Raw genomic sequence first — 23349 nt, forward strand, 5'->3', positions numbered from 1 at the left:
AGAAGACATGCTGTTATTTAGCAGGCACGAAGCATACACCAGAGCTACTGGTGAGACAGCTGACTGGATTTAGTCATCTATTTGAAAGCCCAATTTGCTCAGCCTTTTGGGAGCGAGGAAAACACTCGAAAGGATTTCTGCCCTTGGGAAGATTTTCAGTGACTTTCTGCCAAGCCCTACACTGTGGTCTTGGGGACGCAGTGACTATTTTATACCAGTCAATCTTCACCTCAAAGCTGAGCTCAGGAAGACCCTGAGGAGCCTCATCCACACTCCACCCCTTCCGCATCCTTTGATATCAAGCAAGCAAACACCTACTTAGACTTGTTGAGACTGGCTTCAGCAGCAGCTGCCTGCAGGAGCTGAGTAGATTTGCTGGCTGGAACCCCAAAAACAGCACTGTGGGTCACATCACTCAGAATCCTCCTGTGTCCTGCACGCTGTGTCTTGGGGGAGGACGGAGGGGTGAGAGAACCCAGCTTCTGCCCCTGAACCGCTGTAGGCGGTGTGGTTTGAGGTTTTTGCTGTTGCCTTATTTGTGCCTGCATCTAGGAGAGATAGTAAAATGATTATGATCCCATTTCTGATCTGATCTCCTAGTCATGGATCAGAGATGGGTGAAGAATAGATCATGTGTGGTTAAGTTCAAATTTCTAAAGGAGCTTCTGCAGAAACCTCGTGCAAGCTTCCTTAGTTTTAGCTTCAGTAACAGCACAGCACAGCTGCTGGCTGCTTTTAAAGAGGAGAAGCCAGGATGCAAAGAGCAAAAAAGCTGTGCATGTCATCTCCGCCACCTGGGCACTAGAGCTCTCTGTTCCCCAGTCAGCATCAGGACATTTTCAATCATGCAAAACAGATGAAAGACCTGGAAAGACCTAAGAGGGCAATGAGGGAAGAGTTAGATTCCCAGCGTTGTGCTTAACTACAGTGGTGCAAAGAAAACAAGTGGTTAGCTGCCTTGCTTTTCATCTGGCAATTTCAGCATGGCTGAGAAGCAAGCTGACCTGAATGCTGCTGATGCACCCACCTTAAGTCTTGCTTAAGTCTTGCTATATAGGTCACTGCAGAATGGTACATTTGGTGCTAAGAAATAAACAGGCAGTGCCAAAATCTCCACAGAAATGAACGTTAAGTTTATTAAGCTGAAGTTCTGCAAATTGAAAAGGTTTTTGACAGGTCCTGGCTTGGTATCTTCTGCTCAGAGAACCTGCTCTTCAGAGAAGATGTCTTAGTATTCATTTTTAAAGTGAGCCAATCACTGTCTTCCTTCTCCTTACTGCTACAGGAGCTGAAAAGACTCCAGATGCATCCATTCTGATGAGTCTTGTATGGGCAGGGGGATGATGCTAATTTTCAGTCCAGCTGATTCAATAGTATTAAGAATATTTTTTGTGCTAGTGAATCACAGCAAAGCTCTTCAGGGATGCACTTCAGTACTATGTGTTTTGTTAGTCAAATTAACTCTTGATATTACTTTGTCTAAGAGATTACTTAGGCCCTGCCAGCAAGCAAAAATTGACCCTTAGTCTGGGCTAAGACATTGCATAGCTGAAGAGGTTTATCATCAGATACTGTTTGCTTTGTACACGTGCAACCAAGTATAGCAAATTAACCAATGGCTTCCTTTAGCCTGGTGCCTGCACATGCTTTTGCTCCAACACACAGTCAGTGTCTGGGGGCATCCCTTTGCACTCCCCAAAACAGACAGTGGATGTGACCGTGCAGGAATGAGAGCAAAAGGCACAGCTTCTTGCCATATGCACTGCAGAGATACTCTGGCAGCACAGCTCCTGCCCTCTGGCACAGCTCCCCTGCCTTCAACACTGCGGACTGCAGCAGGAAAGTAGCCAGCTAACAGCCACATTTTCCATTAAGTAAAGAGCATTTATTTTGGATGCAGTCAGATGATGAGAAAAGTGGATGAGGTATTTATTTTTTAAAAACACAATGCCTTAAAAAGTTTCCTTTCCAAAGCATTCAGTATCCCAAGTTACTCAACTCCAGAAACAACCAGAAAGGCTACTTGCACATTCCTCTGCATCAGCCCTCAATATTGAAGCAGTTACAAATCAGCAGCACTACAGCTTAGTTCCAGGTGCTCATTCTGATGGAGTATAAATATTTCAGACAGTTTATCACATGACAGAGGAGGGACAGGGAGAAACAGCTACTTACATCCACTCTGCCAGGCTCTTACCGCTTGTTCCTGCTGTGGTGTTGGTTGGGCTGCACTTTGCTGGGCCTGGGGCTGTGGTGGTGCTGGAGCCTGTTGCTTTTGTTGAACTGCTGCTGCTGTCTTCTGCTGCATTGCTGCCTGCTGGGCCATCATCTGCTGCTGCTGCTGCTGTTGCTGCTGCTGGTAATAGTTTTGCATGAGCTGCTGCTGCGCTGGTGCTCCCTGCTGCATCACTGGGAACTGGGAAACAAGCAGTAGTTGAGACACCTGCTGCACAGCTGGGAACTGGGCTAACAGAACTCAGGGACCAGACATAAGACTGGTCACAGCCACTGCAAGGGGCAAAGCAGCAACAGGTTGGGATGGCTTGGACACCACCTGCATGAAGTGGCATTCTGGTCCAATGTTAGATCCTTTCTGGGTTACACCTGCTTGTAGCAGGCTCTCTGCAGCCCCAAACCCATTTTCCCACCTTTATTTATTCTAAACCTTCCCCCAGGACAGGAAGCTTCATAATCCTTCTGCTTCTTCCACTGTTAAACATGCTTCTGCAGTTATCTGTGCCGCTATCAACACTTCAGTTAAGCACGTCTTATCTAGACAACTCCTATCTAACACACAAGCTTTTCACAGGCCTCTCTACTGTGACAGTCTACCACACAAACAGATCTGACTGCTAAAAAAGGCATGCCAGCTTTCTTGCATCACAAAGAGCAGAAGAGAAATTGTATCCCCCTGCTCATCAGTTAAGCACTGACCTCAAGTCTTTGAAACACTTTGAGCTATAAAAGTTTAACCAACACCATTTCTTTTATGTTTATTCATGCCAAAAAAGTCTCAAGGCCTTCCATTTTAACAGTTAAAAACGATAGCCTTGTGTTACAAAATAGTATTGCTAGACAAGTGGAAACACATTGGAAAATGCATAAAAACTGTACCTACCCTTTAGAAAAGGAAAACAGATCTTCCTCTAAATGACATGTTTCTATCTGGCACAGGAGATAAACAGCAAACGCTGCCACATTTGCTCACCTGCTGAGCTTGCATCACCTGCTGCTGCTGGTAATATGCAGCCTGCTGCTGCTGCTGTTGCAGTAGCTGCTGCTTCAAGAAAAGCTGCTGTTGGTGCTGAGGTGTGGCTTGTGGCTGAGCAGAAGGGACCTGGGGCTGTGCCTGTGATGCCTGTTGGGGTGCTGGCGCCTGCTTGGCTTGTGGCTGCGCTGAAGTTGGTTGCGGTGCTGCTTTTTGCTGGGGGACACTTGCAGGGAGTGAAGGCTGACCACTGCCCAGGGCAGCAGGCCCTGCAATTGGTAGAAGAAAATGGATCTGTTAAGTGATCAGCATGCACCAAAGCCCAGCAACACAGCACAGCACAGCCAGGAGTCTCACCTTGAGGCTGAATTGCTGCTTGGGCTGTGGGTCTCTTCCTAGGTGTCAGGGCTGGTTGAATTGGTAAAATCCCAGGGTTGGGTTGTGTCTGTCCTGCTTTAGGTCTCTGGCGGGGTGCTATGGAAGTTTCTGTTGTAGGAATGGGATCTGTCAACCTACAAAATAAGGTAACAATTAAAAACAAGAATCATCAGCAGAAGCAGTAAGAGTAGTTTGTGTTAGCCTGAGAGCTGCTACAAGCAGCACACAGCGTAGGCTTGAAGACTCTTTCATTCATCAGCTTTAAAGGTGATAAACAGGTAGAGGTGAAACATTTAGATGCTTCCAGACACATAGGAATCAGTGTCTTTACCTTAACTTTAGTATATCTACCCCAGAATAAGGTCACTGGACATCCCCTGATCCTTGTTTAGTATTACTCATCCTCCACAGAGGCACAGCAACAGAGCCAAGCAGACAGATACCATCCTGTCCTTCTACAGAGATGTCTCCTAAAGTGAGAGCAGCTGTGCTCCATTATAAAAACAAACAGACTCCTGGGACTGAGGCAGGAGTAGAGATGCCCTATTTCAGAACAGGAAGAAAACTGTTGTTTCTGGATTGCCCACTGCTATAATGCTCACACTGCAGTAAAATAAGGCAGAAGTTTTGTCCGTCAAAATGTATATATTTCATTACAGTATTATAAACAGGAGCAAGCAGTGGCAGGAGAAGAACCTCAACAGTACAGCAGTTCCCCCACGCATCAGGCTATTCAGATGGAGATTGTGCTGGGCAAAGAAATTACACAGCTCTTGCAGCAACTGCAGTAATTGCACACAGTAATTACTGGGTCAGGTTACCATCTGCTGAGGACCAAATTCAAACAGCAATTGTTCCTAATGCAGTTTTTCAGATGCCTTGTGCTCTCTGGGCCAATTCCAGGCCCACTGCAGTCTCCCTGCTATCTCGGGTACTCTGGGTACTGCCTTAGAATAGATGACGCAGTAGATTCATTTAAGTGCATGAACCTCAACTGCTGCTGTCAAGCAATGTCTTCAGGACAAAGCCTAGCTGTTGAGTCATGCTGAGTATTGCCCAAATCCCTCCCTCCTCTCACACAAAAATTTCCAGCATCTGCATCTTCTGTCTTTCAGATCAATGGATATTTATGTCATTGAAGCAAAGCCTCAGGACTGCAGTGTTTGTCTCGATGTATAAATGTGAGCCCACAAAGAAGCAGCTAAATATGCTAAGCATCTTTTCTAACAGAAAGCAGAGAGACAACACACAGTAAAAGAGAGTTAACTGTAAGGAAGGTGTGGTTACCTGGCCTTTGGTTGACTCTTCTTTGCTGCAGCTTCACTTGCTTTGACTGGGTCTGGGAGTTTAGCAGGGATAGGAGAGTTCTGCAGATCCCAAAAACACTGAGTTTAGTACTTTGTGGGCAGAAAACAGTCAGAAATCATTTGCGAAAGCACAGCGATAAAATTTGGAGGTTGAAGAATCCCCAAAACAATTATTCCTCATGCTGGGCAAAGGACAAACCCCTCCTCGTTAATGGCATGAGAGGAGCTTGGGTGAGCTTTTCATGAGGAAAAAGATACAGTTCAGCTTTCTGAGCATATTCTACACGTGCTATGAAGCTTTGTGTTCAGATTGCACATGTTGGGCATTTGAAAAGAATCTGGGAATGACAGTACCAAGCAATCAGTACAACACAGCAGCATCCTCAGTATTTAGCAGCTGCCACCCCCAACTCCTCACACAACGTCAGTCCATTCCTTCATTACTCACCTGGACGTTCTGGACTGGGCATTCCTTCTTTGCCAGTTTGAATGCAAAGTAGGAAACTTGATAAATATCAGGTCTCTTATCAGGGTCAGGCTCAAGCATATACCCTTTAAAAGATACATCAGAAAAATGGAACAAATTCATACAAGGATGGTCTAGGAAATACATATATTTTTTAAACACTCCTATGAGTAACTCCTGGCTGCTATTGCAGGCTCTAAAGCAAGAAGGGGAAATACAGACTGCTTAGGGAATGGTGTAGGGTTTGATTTCTGCATCTCCAAGTGAGCCTACAGGAAAAGATGTTGACACAGCCCTAGTGAGTGTGTGGGGCAGGAAGACACACAGACCACTGCCTTTGCATAAGCAAAGAACATACCAGCCTGCTTAGAAAATAACTCTGTGACTCAGGGTCATGGCTAGAAAGAGTTTAAAAAAATATGCTGTACTCATGAGGGAGCTTCCCCAGCTCTGCCAAGAGTAACGTGTTGTACCCTTAATTACACATTCATTCTAGGCAGTAGGTTATTTATAAATCGTTTCAGTTCTGTTTCCCAATTCACATAAGACAAATTCTTATCACTGGTCTAAGTCACCGTGGTTCTTCTCAGTTCCTTATCCAAACAGATTTGGTACTGGAGAAACACGTTTTTGCATAAATAGGCTTATTGTGCAAGCTAACATAGGACTCTTAAACCAAGAGGTCGTCTCTTTTCCTGCCTTTTGACACAGCCCAGTCAAACAGAAATCCCTGCTGGTCCCAAGCTATGAGAAAATCATTTCATCCACCCCTGTGTGCAAAGCAAACCTCTTACAGCAAGAAACACCAACTGTTCTGCTGTAGGAGCACAGAATGTAAACACATCTTAAGAGAAAAGTCCTGTGGAAGTTGATTAGGGCGCTGTCAGACACTCACGGATGAGGCAGTGCATGTCCTGTGAATGCCGAGAGTTATCTGGAATGGTGAAGTTGCCATCACAGATTGCCACCTGACTCTCCCCAAATGGCAAAGTGAAATAACACAGCTTGTACAGCAAACAGCCAAGGGCCTGAAGACAAAGAGCAAAGCATGTGTGTTAATTAACTGAAGGAAAGATGCAACAAGATCCCCAAATCTACACAGACCTTATATTGGTGTATGCTACTGCACAACAACTTTTCCTGCTCCCCACATACAAAGCAAAATAAATAGGGAAACCAAATGGCATCCATCATCCTTAATTATGAAACACTCCTGCCATCCCAGAGGGAGTGGGGGAACATATTTCCTAATGCAGAACAACTCACCATCAGCTTGTGGCTTTTGTTATAGGATTTGATAATTAAATTGTACTCCAGTTGAAAAAAACCTTAGTGAGTTTTGGGGAAAGGAAGGTGCCAAAAAGGACAAACCACTGCAAGAGGTCTTAAGCTATGGCTGCACTCTGCACATCACTGTATTCTTGTTTGGGAACGGAGCAGATGAGCAGAACAGAACACCTTCAAGGCCAAGAAGAAGACAGCAGCTTGAGCCTCTGTCGCCACCTCTCTATGTGATCACAAAGGGTACAAACCCAGGGTTCTCCTCTAGCTGCCTCTGAGGCCCTGACAGTCTTTTCATGCTGTTACAGCTGTGCCCTCCCCTCTCTGGGATTCAGCAAGGCAAGAGACCCAAGGCTGGTCTGGGGCCCAGGTCTACAAACCTCCTGCTGAACTCAGCACTGCAAGAGCCCCCATAGGAGCTGCTGTGTTCCTGACCCTTGGCTGAGCTCACAGATAAGACAGAGGACTCTTTCCAGCTGATGCCACGCCAGCAATTTTCCCACTTGTATATGCAAACATAACTATCGAGGATCCATAAACACTCTCCTTATACTGCTGCTTCCTTGTTGCTTCCTTGCTCAGGGCTTCAAAAACCATACAAACACACCCCAAATTAGCATTTTTAACACATCCTGTTTGCTGAATTGCCACTTATCCCCAATCAACAAAGGCTCTTCATCCCAATTAAGAGGAAGCCTACCATCCTTTCATTGTTAGATTATCTAGTAAGGGATTACACCACAACTGCATTTTTCTTCATTCAACACAGAAAACATAGCAAGATTCAGTCCTCATTAGAAACAGCAGTACAAAAGCCTGGTCCTTGGCCAGGTTTGATGACTCTGGGCTGCATTACACTGCCCAGAAACATACTATTAATCCTGAGGGAAAGCCTTTTTTTCCTCCATTTCCCATCTTCTGCCTAGTAACATTGGTTTCATACCCTTCCTCAATAGAAGCAAAAGTTACAACACCATGAATTTTCTGTTTTGTTTTATGATACAAAATCACGTTTGCCTGTTTAGCAGTAACTCAGAAACATCAAGCACAAGAACTCTACTCAGAAACTATCCAGCCCTATGGGAACCAGGCTAGCCCCAGCCAGAAAGTTACCCTGTTGTTAGGACAACAAAAGCAAAATGCAATCTGTTTGTGCGATGTTAAGTGGGCTTTATACATACCCATATGTCTGCTTTTGTAGTGATAAGTTTGCCACTATACAGGTTGACCATTTCTGGTGCTCTGTAAGATAACGTAGTGTACCTGCAGCAAAAAGATCTATTGGTGAGTTTAATGTGGATATCAGATGAGCTTTCGGTCTGCCACATTTAAAACAGTTCAAAATTCATACTTTTCCTATTTGTTTTGGGGCAAACACTAAAGAAAAACTAGATATTTCTCAACAGATCATCAACAACAGTATCTGCTGCTTGATTCTAACATGACAATACTCACACTGCAAACCATCCTGGGAAACCAAAGCAAAAGCAAAGACTCTTTCTACAACAGAAAGTTTACTCACAAAACAGGACAGTATTTTTATAAGAGCTAGAACACAAATATTCCAGAATTCAGAATATTAACAAGGTCAGAAGTCAAATGTCCTCTGCAATGTCCTTACCGCCGGGCCTTTGGCCAACCTACAAAGATTGTAACTGGATACATGGCTCCTTATATACAGCCTTCCATTCCATGCTGGGATTCCTGCTCAGAGCCATTGTAGACAAAGGAAAGATTATTTTACAGCTCCAACTCAAACTAGAATCGGCCTCATTTTATTATGTAAATGAAATAGATGGAAATTGAGCCACAGTTTGAGATTCTTAAGGTTTTCTATCAGTGCATTTATAATTTTTTGCTGTATCACCTTCCACGCTATTTGGCTTGATCACAAGAAAAGGTTGCTAAAGGCAAGGTTTTTGTAGGCTCATTAGTAAGTGTACAAATAAAGCATTTCAAAGGGACTGCAAAGAAAGACTGGGTGAGCTCAGAGAACTTCAGTGAAGCAAGTCTGGGAAGTCCATGCAGGTATAACGGAATCCTCACAGAAAGGAAACATTTGCACACATTTCTAACACACTTTCCCAACCAAAATATTGTATTAATGGAACAGGAACGTTTGTGCAGTGTTAAAGTGAAAGCTAAAGCAAGAGCAGGACCCAGCAACTGCTCTGTCCCTGATCCAGGCCCTACAGGGCTGCGTGTTGATTTCCTCTTCTAAAAGCATATCAAAGCATCCAGCACTGATACTGCTAGAGCTGGTCACACACAGGGCAAAAGGAGCTAAATGAAACACCCTGAGGTCCTTCCCATTTCCATGTGGAGATGAGCCACGTATTTCCTTACTCACTGCAAAGATTGAAGATGAGAGGGTCATGAAGGAAAGGGATTTTATCATTCACTATATTTGCAGTACAAATGAACCAAAGAAGAGAGGGACTGATAACCATAACAAAGCATGCCACAGCCTCATCAAGGCAGGCAGCCTCTCTGCATTAGCACACTCAGTCCTTCAGGTCCAAAGTAATTACATCAAGCTCAGTTTTTGATTGTTTCACCTTCCCCCAGGCCCTTATCTACCTCTAGCAGGTACTTCTATGTAACAACATCAACCTGCTGCCACAGGCATGAGTAAAAGCCAGTCACAGTCCAAGGGAAGTTACCCTTCAAATACAAACTGTGTCTGAGGCAAGAGGAAAAAGCACACTTACTTCTTGATCTCCTCCTCCACTGCGTTCACCCCTTCTGTTTGAGGGTTCTGGAATTTGTTAGTAGCACTTCCAAAGTCACAGAGGACATAGTGGCCACGATCATGTAGCAGGATATTTTCAACCTATGAACCAAAAAAAAGGATTTGTTCAATTAGAAACATTAAAAGAACTTGTTTTCTTTAGGCGATTTGGGGTTTTAATGCCTGAAACTCACACCTCCTAAAATAGAAGACAGATCATAGGAACACAGCTGTAAAACTGCTGCTTGATGTCTTTCCCCTTTCCTTCCTTCTTTGCAGGAACGTCACTCTGCCTCTATTAAGGCTGTGTTCTTAAGGACAAAAACTCCACATTTCAGTGTCTTCAGAGCTCAAGTTCCCTCAGCCTTACTCTGTAATCTGAATCTGGGATGAGTCCCTGCTTTCAAGGACTTGTGAGCTTGAATCAGACAACTGTACACCAAAACTGGCACCTGTGGTAGCTAAAAATAATTATCTCTCTCTTAAATATTCAAACTTAAAATCATACATTAATAAAACTCTACCACGTAGGAAAGCTGTCTAAATGGAATAATCAGACACAAGGCATAGAAAAACAGTGTTCAGTGCTTTGCCTTGGCAGAGGAGCCGTCCAGGCATTCCAGTTCCTCATGTGAATGGTAGCATTAACAGCATGTTCTCTCAAGGGAATGGACGTTTCTCCATTTATTTACCTTCAAAGTGTTGAGATACAACCATGAGAAAACACACTGCTTGTAGATCTCAAAAATAAGCAAGCAAAAAAAAAACCAAAACACAGCCCACAAGTGACAAAAATATTTTGGAAATAGACCTCCCTATCAAGGATAATGTTTACAAAACGCAAAGAAAAGTGAAGGAGTCAGCATTTTAAGCACTGAAAAATCCCACCAAATTAAAGCAGCTGAGAGGGAAATGCTGGCATGAAACCAGGGGTGAAAACAACCCTTCTTCTTCACCTCTGCCATTCATCTGCTTTGAATAAGCATCGCACACAGAGCTGCTCCCTAAGAGACCAGCACTGATAGCGTTATCCCTTGCCCCCTTCAAACACTGTCTAAACGTTTCCAGAAGCATCCTTCCACTTTATCTGGCTGAGAAGCCAGACGTGGCTTCTCACTGAAGCAACCTGCAAGTTTTATTCAAATCATCATCAAGCAGGCTTCATCAGCACCAACAAAAACAAACTACACAACTGTCACCATGTATAGGGCACTTGTGTAAGTCCTCATTATCAGCACTAGATAAGTTTATTCTCTCCTTCCATTAAACTAAACACCAGTCTGACAACCCACTGTGCAGAGGGGTCACTACCACTTGAAGCATACAGGATACCAAACCCTACATGTTTTTATCCCCTGTGCTACCTGGTTTTCATGCTCCTAGAAAACAAAGGCCAGCAGCACAAAACAAACAGCTGCTGAAGGCTGAGAACAGAGCCTGTCCCACGGAGCACATCTGAATTTCAAATGCACGCACAAGTTTCCTTCTGGACTGAAGTTATTTTTCAGGCATTTTATGAGCTAGTTGAGAGAAAAAGGAAACGGCGTTTTGAGTTTGTTTGATTACAGGCATGGGATTCTTCAAAAGCTTTCCCTGTTGGCCTTGCTCTGCTCTCATCTAAGCACAGAGAGCCTCACAATCCACATGGTTTCATGGTCAAGAGTTAGAGGCCAATTGCAAAAGCTTCCAACAACTCATGCCACAAAGCCAACATCTCTGCAGTGATCTTTTTCATGTGGGTCTAAGAAGCAAACACACAGCACACTTTCTCTGAACGACTATAATATCAATGGCGTTTCAGGTGGTAGAAAGTCACTGTGAATAATTCATCACATACATTCTGGCATATCTCCTGTGAAAAACAGAATTTTTGAAACATTTGTGTTTTTAAGCAGATCTATAGACAGTAAACATATGGTAAGCAGCCATGAGAGGCTTTTTTTTTATCTTTCAATAGAGAGAGGTATTTATACCCACTTCTTATTACTAACAACAACAACACAGTACCAGCCTTCAAAGCCCGTCTGCTGTGGTGTAGGCAGACAACACACACACTCAGGACCACATGCATCCCCTCCTGCTTTACTGGAGTCCAAAACTCACCTTCAGATCCCTGTGGATTATTGGTGTTTTGCACTGATGCAGCCTTGCTACAGCTTCACAGGTGTCACAGAAGATCTGTAGGACTTCATTCTCTGTGAACCCTGTCTGGAGGCGTTGGTTCATGAGGTTCACCACCTGTCCTCCTGAGGAAAAATAACAACAAGAATGAGGGCAAGAGTGCATAGCTAAACCAGGCCCAGTTCGAGCCCCATTCCTACCAGACATACCCTGCCTTAGTCAACACCCCAAAGCATGGCTGGATATCAGCACATGAAAAGCTCATGAGATCAAATTCAAAGGCTGTAAAGGCCTTTGCTCTTCCCCCCAAAAACATCTTAAGTACATATAGGAAAAAATATTCAAACCTTTGGTAAAGCTGCATCAAAATTCATATCCATAGCACTAAAGCTCTGAAGAAAAGCTGAGCTCAGGAAGTAGTCCAGCTGTATTTTGCGCTCAGTGAGTGCAGTTCAGCACGTAAAGATGCATTAATTCAGTTTAAGCAGCTGTTTGTCACAAATGGAGATTAACAAAGGAAAATTCAATGCTTCAGTGTTGAAGACCAAGAGAACCACGTGCCAAGAAGGGTATCTGCAAGCCACAGGAGAACTACTACTTTGCAGCCCTTCTTTCACATAGATGACACCTTATGAAATATGCTCTGTCCTTCGAAGCCCAACATCCAGCACAGAGGGGAAGATGATTAGAGAGGATTCTGAATTGCCAGCATTTACACTCCTACCCAAAGCGGGATCTGTACTGTAGAGCTGAGTATGAACTTACTGTCACTGTCAGGTCCCTTCCTTGAAACGCTCCTTCTGATATTCAGGATTAAACTTACAAAGGAATCACAACAGAAGCTCGTTGTGAAAAAATTAGTGTTCCTCCTTTTACAAGCAAACATACACAACACAGGTCAGTAAAAATTCCTGCCTCAAGAAGAAACAAAGACAGCATGGCAGTCCAGAAATACATACCATGCATGTTTAAAGGCACTTCAGAATCTAATTGTTCTTGCTATAGTACACCTGACTCAGGTTAAAAGCTAAGAATACACATTCCCATCAGCTGCCACCACCCAGAACAGCCAGACTTCTGAAGTCACCTGGCCATAACATTCTTTCTGCTCACTTTTTTCCTTCAAGAGGCACTTGAACACAGTGCGTGCGTCATTTTCCAAACACCACATCCTAGCCACAGGAGATCAAAGCTTTAGGACAGCTGGAAACAAGTGGAAGAGCTTGTCTGGCTACAGACAGACAACAAAAAAGGTCAGAGGTAAAAGGAATGTTTTTCGGCTTCACACTGTCCAATTCAAGCTTCTTCCAGAATAATCCTAAATCAGGTTGAAAGAGAAGCAGCTTGCTGCATGATGTGCAATACAGAATAACTTCATTCCACAGCCTTGCAGCTACAGAACAGCACTCCAGTGTGTACCAGCCTATGGAAAACAGCTACGTATGCACACTAAAGGGTTCCCTTTCACAACAAAAAGGATCCAGGACCATCCCAGCAAAGGTAGTAAGAGCTGAATCAACAGAGGCAGCATAACCTCACATATCAGCTCTTTCCCTATGTTTAGTTTCTGCTTTGTTTTCTTCACAACAGTTCCTCGGTATTCAAGGAAGGGCCCTGCCTAGGAATAGTTTCCCCTTTGAAATGAAAGGAAAATGCTGTGCAAGCTTCCTGTAAGCACTGAAAGGGCCAAACCTACAGATGAGCAACACGTTGAGCCCACACTCACCTCGGCAGAAGTCCATTAATATCAGCACTTCCCACACATCACCGCTGCTTACTGAGTTTATACTGGAATCAATGTATCCTACAATGTTCTTGTGGCCAGATAGATCCCGCTGCAAAATAAACACATTCAAAGCATTATACAGCCACACAGGACGAGCAGCATTTTAATCTGGTTCCTCTACAACGCTCAGCTTTCCTAGCTCTTCCCCCGCCTAAGCACAAGCTCCTGTCACTTCGGCTTAACCACTACACACAACTTGATCGAACCTGAGGCCTGTCTCCACCTGCTTTCCTTCCAGAATAATTTGAAATAAGCAACAGTGAAACAAACAACCTACAGAACTAACTCCCATAGGGTCGGTCCAGATGTTTGGATGTTCCCTTCAATGGCTCAGGTTAAGCTTGCTGGAGTTGCTCCTTCTTTGTGTAGGGGAGAAGCAAGCAGGCGGTTTGCAATGGCTACACGTGGTTTGTGCTGCACTTCCTTTTTTACCTCTCTATCTTCCACTTGCACACAGCAGCTCCAATCTTATCATAACGATTCAGCAGCAAAAAAGTTAGAAAGATATTTCCTGCCTTTGCTTTCTAGGTTAGCCAGCCTCCAAAAAGAGAGACAATGGAATGCACTAGCAAGTAAAATCTATGGAAGCAAGCTTTGTGAGCACAGTTAAAGCCTTTGATATAAGATCTAATCTTAACTTTACCCACGTAGCATTAACTGTGGTAAGGACAAAGCATGCCCAAAAGCTACACTGCGTTATCACGCAAAATCCAGAGCTTGGACCTTCCAGAAGAATGACCATTTTGCTAAGGAAACCCACAGTCTGTGACACAACTCTGCACAGCTCACAGGCAGAAGGTGACGAGGCTCTCAGTCACAGCCCCCAGAAGGAAGTTGTGACTTACCATGATTTGGATTTCTCTTTTGCATACTTGCAAGTCGTACTCGTTATTGACGTACATCCGCTTCAGGGCACATTTCATCCCATTGTTTGTCCTCACAAGAAACACTATGGCAAATCCACCTGCAAAAAACACAGAGTCATTCTATTTAGTAAGACATAAAACTCTGTCCTTGCTCCTGACCCTCGTCCTGGGCTTCAAGCTTTGCTTAAACGTGCAGTATCTCAGTGATAACAACCTATTAAACCTACTGCTTGTCCTGCCAGACAGTTCTTCATTGCCCCACTGATTTCCATTACAATGGGTCAAGCTGAAGTATAAACAGCAACAATAACTTGGATGGAAATCAGAGCTATGAAGCATCACTGAACTTCCAGAGGCCTCAACTCAGAAACGTTTCCCAACTTTCCAAGCATCTAGGTTGCTTTGTAATGTAAGAAGCAGAAGAAATCCATCCCCCACACATGGTTTGATGTTAGTGCTTTCCAAACCGGACAGAACAAGAAGGGAAAAAAAAAGGGACACATCATTAGCACTACTTTCCCAATTCCTTCTTAAAACATCCCACTTCTTCAAGTCATTGGAGAGATCAGGTTTGGACCGTATAATGCTTCTATGAACCGCAGAAATGGAAGAGAAAACACTGCACTGAAAAAACAACAACAACTGTTCTTTTTTATTCCAGAGTCTCACTCATCATCAAAACAGTTCTGTTTCTTTAATGAGAAGCTCCAGCAGGAGCTCGTTTCTCACAGCCCGGAGGCCACCAGGATATCCTATCTCTGTTTACAGTCCATGCTCAGCAGAAAGAAACACGAGCTGAGCAGAAAACACAGAACAATTCAACTTCATTTTAAAAGAGGAAAAAAAATAAAAAAGGATATCCACTAAATTCAAGGATCATCTTCTCAATCTTTGCTTCAGTGGAGTCGGCACCTCCTCACACTGACTGCTAGTATCTCATTAGCAAAGTCTTGGGGAACGTACCTTTCCTCTAGTCCAGATCCAGGGCAGGTTTTCTTGCTAATAAGCAGGGTTAACTGGCAGATAAACTACAGAACTCAGAGAAGCATCAACACAATGGAGCTTACAAACACAGCCTGCACTACCCGCCCCCATATAGCAGAGAGCCACACACACCAGGTGGTACTGCACTGAGGAAGAGAAAGGTAAAGTCTGCTGAGGAGCTGCCCTGAATCTGATGTAACAGCACTTACAGCCATGGGGAAGTTGCATCCTGCATCCTTTTCTCTCTCATCTTCAACTCCTGCAAACTTCAGCTGACAGCACTGCAAACGGAAGCTGTGCAAAATCATTTCGCTTACACTGCCTGCAAATGCTCCTACCAATTTGGTTGCTTTATTGTTCAACTCCCACTGATGGCTGATTAAAGCATGACAGTTTTGCTACTAGTAAAAGCAGCATGCTTCTCTCCAGAGAAAAGAAGTACGGATTTAATCAGGGTACATATTGTCATTTGTACACAATATTGCACTATTTTTTATCCTCTGCCATTCAAGAAGCAGGATCTGATCCATAAACATTCAAGAGAACATGCATAAGTTCTAAGATATTACTGCATCCCCTGCTCTGATAACCTCACAACAGGTCACAATACTCCAATAGCAGCTAACTGAGCCCTGCTTTCTGTTGTCCCCAGGATGTGGTCCAGAAAGGTGCAACAAAACTAAGAGCAAACTTCACTGCACACTTAAAATAAGAAGAGGTGCAGAAAATGCCACCCCAGTTTGAATTTCTCTGCACTTCTTACACCTTCCTCTGCTAATTGGCTTCAGCACTCCCAGCTTCGCATGCAGAGAACAGGACTGCACCACGCTGTGAAGCAGAAGGAGGATGAGGGAAGCAGAAATGGATAGAGAAAGTTCAAACAACAGCATTCTATTAAAATCAGCATGCTTTAGCTGCTGACTGCCTTTATCCCTTCCTCCTTGCATGCTGCATATCTACAGCCCCACCACCCCAAGGACTTCCAGCTCTCAGAGCCTCTGACCACAGCCAGCTTCCTCCTGTTTATTCCAGTCCAACCCCCAATCTTGCTAAATCTGGGCACAGTTAAAAGCAAATAGATGCCAGGCAAATGGACGGGCAATGATTACGAAGCACCAAATACGCATTACAGGAGGACTGTTTACTTCTATTCTCAGCAACCACAACAATGGCCAGAAATTGCCAGCCCTAATGCAATATGGCAGCTCTGCCACAATCCACAGACACGTCAGGAATGGAGCAAGCTCACAGCAGCCAAGGTCAGCCCAAGAGCCTCAGCTGCCCCAAGTGAAGTCAGAGAGCTGTGTACATATAGCCAAAGAGGGTGGGCCAAAGCATGGGGGCAAAGCAATGCAGACACTGGGAACGTCCTCGCATCTTGGCAGGCAGAGCCTCTGTTTCCAGCACACAGGTTTGAGGATATGCTGGAAAAAAAAAATGTGAAGTTCCAGTGATCTCCTGGCTATACAAAGCATGTTTCCATGCAGCTTGTGTCAGTGTACTGGCTGGTTTCCAGCACTGGCAATTGTATTTTCAGCCCTTCTGTAATTTCAGCAGGATGCACAGCTCCTCGTAGCCACTTCTAAGAGAGGTAAAACCAGCTGCATGAGGCTGTATGTGATCCCTCTTAGAGGTAAGAAGACAGCACTGGTGCATGTAAGTGACTTAAGCCTGGAATACTCCTGCAAGCAGACAGCAATGTCCAGCTGAAAACAGGCACGGGATGTTACTTCCAAACAAGCTGCAAAATTAATGCTACAGTGCATTTGCCACGTTACCCTGCTGTGCTGATCCACCACCAAGAGACATTGGAGGAGCTGAGAAAACAGAAATAGCTTCATCCAAATACGCTTTTCAGAACACTTCCTTTTACAATCCATGCTGAGTGAACCTCCCAAAGACATTATGTGCAGCAGGATGAGCTCCCAGCTGCATGTTCAAGCTCTACAGTAATAGCCACAAAGCATCTCCAGGGCATAGATACATCTTCCAGCTGCCTCAGATCACGTAGCCCCAAAACAGTGAGGTCTGAAGTCACCCCTCTTTGCAGTTAAGTAGAAGCAAATCACTGGGCTTGAAAGAGTCAACTACCACATCACTACAAAAAGAACCCAACCCAACCCAACGCCACACATTGCTTCAGTTTGAGTTTTCTCCATCGTCCTTCTATCAACAAATTAATGATATCTGGGATTATCACAGACCCTGATAGATGTACTGGATGCCTCTCAAAGCTTTAAATTTTCAGGGGTGAAATTCTTTTCTGAGTAGGAAAAACACATGTGGTTTTTCATCCAGTTGTTTCCAGCCTTTCTGTGTTTTAGCTGTGTCTCATCCACCTCAAAGCTCTGCATGCAGGACAGCCCACAGTGCTTTAGCATCAAAGATAAAAGGACAACCAAGTGCTCTTCAGAGATCCCCAGCAAACCCCTCCGAGGAAAACAGCCTCCAGGGACCTCCAGCAAAGCACTTGAAACCCTTGTTATGCTTCCAGACACTTCAATTTAGGTGCTTTGCTGAACCAGGCACAAAGCCACTCCTTATTTGCACAATCCAAATCTTATTAACTCCTACCCACCAAGAATTATGTAATATCTCGCCTTATCTAGCAGGCCAGAGGAACTTCCTTAGCACTGACTTTCCTAAGTACAAAGGGAGAAGGCTCATGTTTTTCGCCCCCCCCCTTCCTAAGTCAGGATGCTGTGATCCAATTACAGGAAAACCATACCGAGCCTCTTTGCTCAGGGTGTTTCCAGCCTTACCATTCCCTAAGCATTACTAAAACAGGTCCATTTTTCACAGCTGCAGCCACAACCAGCTACCACACAGCACACTGCCCATCACTGGACATCAGGGGCATCTTTTCCATGATGGCTTCAGCAAATCACTTACCCTTCACTACAAATGAAAAGGCCAAGGGAAAAAAAGATAGGATTGCTTAATGTTGTCCAAACATCTGTAATTGTTTTAGACAACAGCCAAGTTCAGCCAAAGTTAGCATCAAGCTCTGCGAGCACATCAGGGAAAAGCACTCCAATGTACCAGCATAGCTCTCCTGCAGCTCTCAGTGTTCATTTCCAAAGGTGAAGCAATAACTGGGCTCAGTCCTCCCCACCCATAAACCACTGATGGACAAGTGATTCAGCTGTAGGACTGGAGGTAAATAAGTTCATTTGGGATGCTCTCCTCAGGCCATGCTGAGGCTGCTGAGCTGCAGAGATCCTCAAGGGAAACTTCCAAAGAGTGTCAGCTGTACACAACACCATGAGTCTGGCTGTCACAGCAAGAAGCAGCACCTACAGAAGGCAGAGAACACTGCAATAACGTGGTCAAGGGCAACAGCCCCTCATTCGCCATGTTTTGCATGATGATCTTGTGTTATTTGCTGGTTTGCTGTTATCCAGGCTTTTTATTCTAACTGTGGTTCCACTACTCAACTGTGAGAGGCATTCGGATTATAGTGCTATTTTTGTCAGTATTAATCTGCACTAATATTCTTCTGTTATCTTTCATTCCGTTCTCTCATTGCCTAAGAAGGAAGGTATGTTAACGCAGCATACCTGCTGAAATGTGGACAATCTCAAATCCCACCGTTGCCCTTATGATGTAACCACTCAATCATTTTCAAGCTCTTTACTTCCAGGACAGGATACTTCATCCTAAAATAAGATTCCTTTTACAGCATTATCCCTTTTTATTACCCAGCCCTTCCACAAACCTGGATCAATATAATAAAGTGTTCTGCCCTTGATACAGAACAAGGAATTGGAACAGTCAGGATCCACTGCACATTGTCCTTCTGCTTTATCAGCCATCTCCAATGCCCTTAGAGATACAGAGATGCCAAAAACAAGCCCTCATTGGGTCATTATGCTGTTGTTTTCTTTCCTTTAAAGTGGTTCAAGTTTTAATTAAGAAGCCATAGTAGTTAGACAGGCTTTGTGGCAGGGCTGTAATGCTCACTATCACAGTTCTATCACTGGGTAAAGTCAAGATGACACAAGCCCTGATTTACTGGGAAGGACAGGCCTTCAAGGTTTGCTTCTACTCAGAGGAAAGCAGCGTGGGGAAAGCAATGCAGCTTCTGAGTTCACCTGGTTCATACTGATATTAACACCAGTTCTGAGCAGTGCAGATCTTGAAGTGATATTCACCCTTGTGCTTCCCAGAGACAGTCAGTGGCAGGAATGGGAACAGCACATGCAGCCCTGGAGCTCCAGGTCTCAAGGTTCAGGCATCAGGCTCCACGCTCTTCCATCACTGATAAGCATTTATAGCAGGGAAAAATAACACCACTCCATCCAGTTCACACTGAAGCTAGAATGAATTTGGTCTACATAAATGGGAAGTACGGTCTGCATGTTTTATTGGCTTTGTGCAGGGTACAAACCCTAACCACTGCACAGCTGATTCAGTGAGAGGTAAGGGGGAGGAAAAAAGACAAAAGCTGCACCAATATCTGCAGTGTCACACACCCATTAGACAATACTCACCACCAAGGCAAAGAACACAGCACAAGCACCACCTTCTAGGTACTGCTCACATTGCCAACTCGGGAAAACAGCAGCTCTCACAGCTCCAGCTGTGGCATTACTTCAGCTCTGATAGCTGACAGGCAACCTTTAATAGAGCATCTAACATATTTAACACGAGACTTTTCCCAAGGTAAAACGAAGGCTTAAACTCACTGATGGGCCAGATTCTCAGCAAGAGTAAAGCAGAGACTCAGTCCTACACACACTTAGCATAGCTGAGAATCTTAATGTGATTATCCAATATTACAGCATCATTAGAGGGCCTTCAGTGTCAGTGCTGCAATAACTAGGCCACAACAAGCCAGATTTAGATTGACAGGCTCCACCCTCGCCTGCATGCTTTTTAAATACACAGAATGTCATAGTTAATGTCAGCATGGCAGTCGTGGCCAGGAGTGCCTACAGTGCACTGTGCAGCACAACACAACCAGAAGAGTCACCCAAAGCAGAAGAGAAGCACGGTCAGTCACAATGGAGCAGAGAAAGAGGACTAGGCAGTCCTGTGCATCCACTTGATTCCTCCCTGACAGGCAGACTTGGAAACTCAAAACTGGTGGAGCAGTGTTTTCTTACAGTGCAGCAAGACACAGCGCCCAAAGTTGATTCCTGGGCAAAGCAGATTCAGTTCCTCTCTGTTGTGACAATTTTAGTGGGTGAATCTCCTCTGTAAGACTTAGAATAAATAAAAATGAATGGGTCATGAATAACTCATAGCTTTAAAAAAAAGAAATAAATCACTTGTTATCAGTCAGCCCTCAAGAAGCACATTTCAGCTGCTGTTACTCCAAGCAGATGCTAATGGCATCCGAGACCTCGTTCACCTCCAAGAGAAATTAGCAATGGCATAAACATGCTGCAGAGCATGACTTTGGGGTGAACGTGACTGGAACTGCATAGGTAGCAAGGAGCTGCTGCAACCACATACAGTTGGAAACCTTCAGTAGAGAGGCAAGGAAGTGGAGGATCCCATCAACAGGGTGGGAGAAGAGCAATAGCCCTGGCTGAGCAGAGCACCATATGGAGCTGGAGAGGAAGAAGAAAGGAAGCATGGCCAGGGCAAGGTCTATTCAACTGGACTTGTTTGCAAGGGCCAACCACACTGGGATCCCTTATGTGCCACGGTAACAGCAAACTGCATGAGAAGGCATTTTGCAAGGATCCACAAAGGGCTCATGGCAACAGACAAGGCAGACACTTAGGAATTTTCATTACTATGGTAGCACCCAGACATCTCTGCTAAGCAAAGCAGCGTGGAAGAGGTAACTAACACTAGATTACAATCTGTGTCACACTGTAAGGGCTGCACAACAGCATACACAGGTTTGCTTTAGACAAGTTTCTTCTGCTTAAACACAGGAAGCCAGGCTTCAACATCCCCAGGTATCATCACAATGAACCACCCCAAAACACCAGTTAAGGATTACGTAACATTCCTGTAGGTTACACTAATCAAACTCTGAAGACAGCAATGAACTTTTCAACTCCAAAGCACGTGCAGAGGATGGAGAGAGGTATCTACTATCACACCAGGAGCTCCCAGGGAATTCAGACCACTCAGGAACACGCAGCAGACATCATTCAGCAGAAGGGGAAAAAGAAAAAGAATGAAAAATCAGCACTACAGAGAACAGAGCTTAAGAGCTTTTCCACTGAGGAAGGGAAGATGTGAATTGGTTCATGCGTCAGATGCCCATCACAGGAAGGGGTTTTAGGGGTCCAAAAGTCTGAATAACAGCTGTGCATTTACATAGCTTCCCAAAACAACGTTTCACTATTATACTTCCCAGCAGCCTCAAAAGGAATGGAAGGACAATTCTAGAGACCAGTGCAGGGTTCAGATCCTCTGGCAACAGGGCACCAAAAGATCCTAACATTAGAGGAGCCACAGCAGCTCTCCTCTGCTTCCATTCTACTGCATCATACTGTAGACAGCTAGCAATAACCTTCACCTAACAGCAACTCCTGCATCTCCCACGAGAGGAGAAAAGGGAAAGTTGCCACAGTGATAAAAACTCACCAAAGAGACAATTACCTTATAGCAGCGTTTCACTGAAGCCTTTCTGAGTCTTTTCCTCATACTCGTAAATAGTTGTCAGCGTCGTTCCTATTCTCAAAGAAGCGAGGCAACGGGATCTGATTTCACTTGTTATTCTCACAAGGATATCTCACACTTACCCCAACCCAAGAATGAAGGCATACTTTCCTGGGAAGGTTATCTACTCAATCAACTCTTGTTATCAGACGTGAACTGCTCTGTGAGCCCAGCTTGCTTACAGCACGTTTCTGCTCAGAGACTTCCCGTCTCCTTCCACATGGGAAACATGAGTAAACACTTGCTTAGTACAAACCAAATCAAATCATTTGTGATTTTCCAGAGCAGCAGCAAGTCCTGCAGTTGGCAAGCTGCTATTCCAGTGGGTACACTTTGTCCAAATCCTCATTTTCACTGGGAAAAAAAATAAAACCCAACTTCAAAGGAAGCAGCTTCCAGTCTCAATGCAAATGTACAGCACCTAATCAGTTCTGACCCCTGTTAGCCATGATTAATGCAGGTGTAGAAGCTTGGAAGGCAGCAAGTGCTAACCCCACAGTGGATTCCAGCTTGTCTTCAGCACATTTATAACCCAGCACCTGCTCTCTTCAACTGCTGGCAGCTCCTAAGCAAAGAGGAGGCCCACAGCACAACCAAAGCACTGTGGGGAGTACCTGTTCTTCTGAGATCCAAAATGTCACTGCTGGGACTGCAACCAGAGGTTAACAGCCTGTTCATATTCAGCTACTGAAGCTCTTCTGTGAGATCTGAGCTGGATGCTTTACGCCTGTATTTGCCATTGACAGGACCCTAAATAAAGGTTGAACACACAGCCTTATAAGGATGTGGCAGGACTCTCAATCACAAATCACTGAGTCCCTCTACAAAAGACTTCTTTCCTGGGAAGATGACTGCAGAAACCTTAGCTCTGCTGGGCTAACACAGCCAATATATTTGCTTTTAGCCAACAGAGCTGCTATCTAAGACATCACTCTGCCCCATATACAACCCCAGACCCCTTCACAGATGTACTGCAGAAAACCCACAGGTGAGCACAGACAACGCATGGCTGTACAACTTCTTACACAGTTAAATCCACTCACACTCTTCTGATTACAGCTAAGAACATGGCGCACACTGCTGCAGCAAAATCTGCACTGATAAAAGCCCCAAAGCACTTGGGATACCTCAACATTTACTCAGTAACTCACTTGGGATTCTTCATCAGTTTGCCTGGCTTGTACACTCAAAAAACCACAGACTACTATGAGACAGAGGAATCAGTACCCCATCCAACAGTGCAGAGCTCAGCAATGCTTCACGTGGTACGCAAAAAGAGCAAGGGCAAAAGCATAAAAAGAAAAACCCCATGTCCCATTCTGAGAGGAGAAATAGTTAATTGCTAATCCAAGTGTTAATGGTCAGCTGATTGGCCCCTGACAGAAAGCAGAAGGCAATAACTGACGAAACAAACGTAACAAGTGACACCTTGAACACAGCCACCCTGGAACTGGTTGAGGATCATGCAAATCTGCAACGCTTATCTTAGATGGAGTTTGCTGAAAGTCAAAGTTATTGCAGAAGAAGGATGATGACTTCACATGGTGGAAGTCCAGGGAAAGGGAACACTGGGGGTAAGGCAGGCAACAGCCAG

The 23349-nt window shown here is 44.5% G+C and overlaps 1 protein-coding gene across 5 annotated transcripts in view; it reads right to left on the reverse strand.

Moving 5' to 3' along the window:
• AAK1 (AP2 associated kinase 1) overlaps window positions 1-23349 on the reverse strand; it is a 50835-nt gene that overhangs the window by 24287 nt on the left and 3199 nt on the right. For all 5 annotated transcript variants that reach the window (XM_072357253.1, XM_072357258.1, XM_072357257.1 and 2 more), the window contains 12 exons: window positions 14124-14242; window positions 13219-13327; window positions 11475-11617; window positions 9352-9473; window positions 7822-7903; window positions 6255-6387; window positions 5342-5445; window positions 4874-4953; window positions 3566-3720; window positions 3209-3477; window positions 2198-2416; window positions 319-548 (listed from right to left, as the gene is read on the reverse strand). In XM_072357253.1, the coding sequence (XP_072213354.1) occupies window positions 319-548; window positions 2198-2416; window positions 3209-3477; window positions 3566-3720; window positions 4874-4953; window positions 5342-5445; window positions 6255-6387; window positions 7822-7903; window positions 9352-9473; window positions 11475-11617; window positions 13219-13327; window positions 14124-14242 (1765 nt within the window). The remainder of the gene's footprint in view (window positions 1-318; window positions 549-2197; window positions 2417-3208; window positions 3478-3565; window positions 3721-4873; window positions 4954-5341; window positions 5446-6254; window positions 6388-7821; window positions 7904-9351; window positions 9474-11474; window positions 11618-13218; window positions 13328-14123; window positions 14243-23349) is intronic.

Source organism: Excalfactoria chinensis, chromosome 25 (genome assembly GCF_039878825.1).
Source record: "Excalfactoria chinensis isolate bCotChi1 chromosome 25, bCotChi1.hap2, whole genome shotgun sequence".
Taxonomy (NCBI): domain Eukaryota; kingdom Metazoa; phylum Chordata; class Aves; order Galliformes; family Phasianidae; genus Excalfactoria; species Excalfactoria chinensis.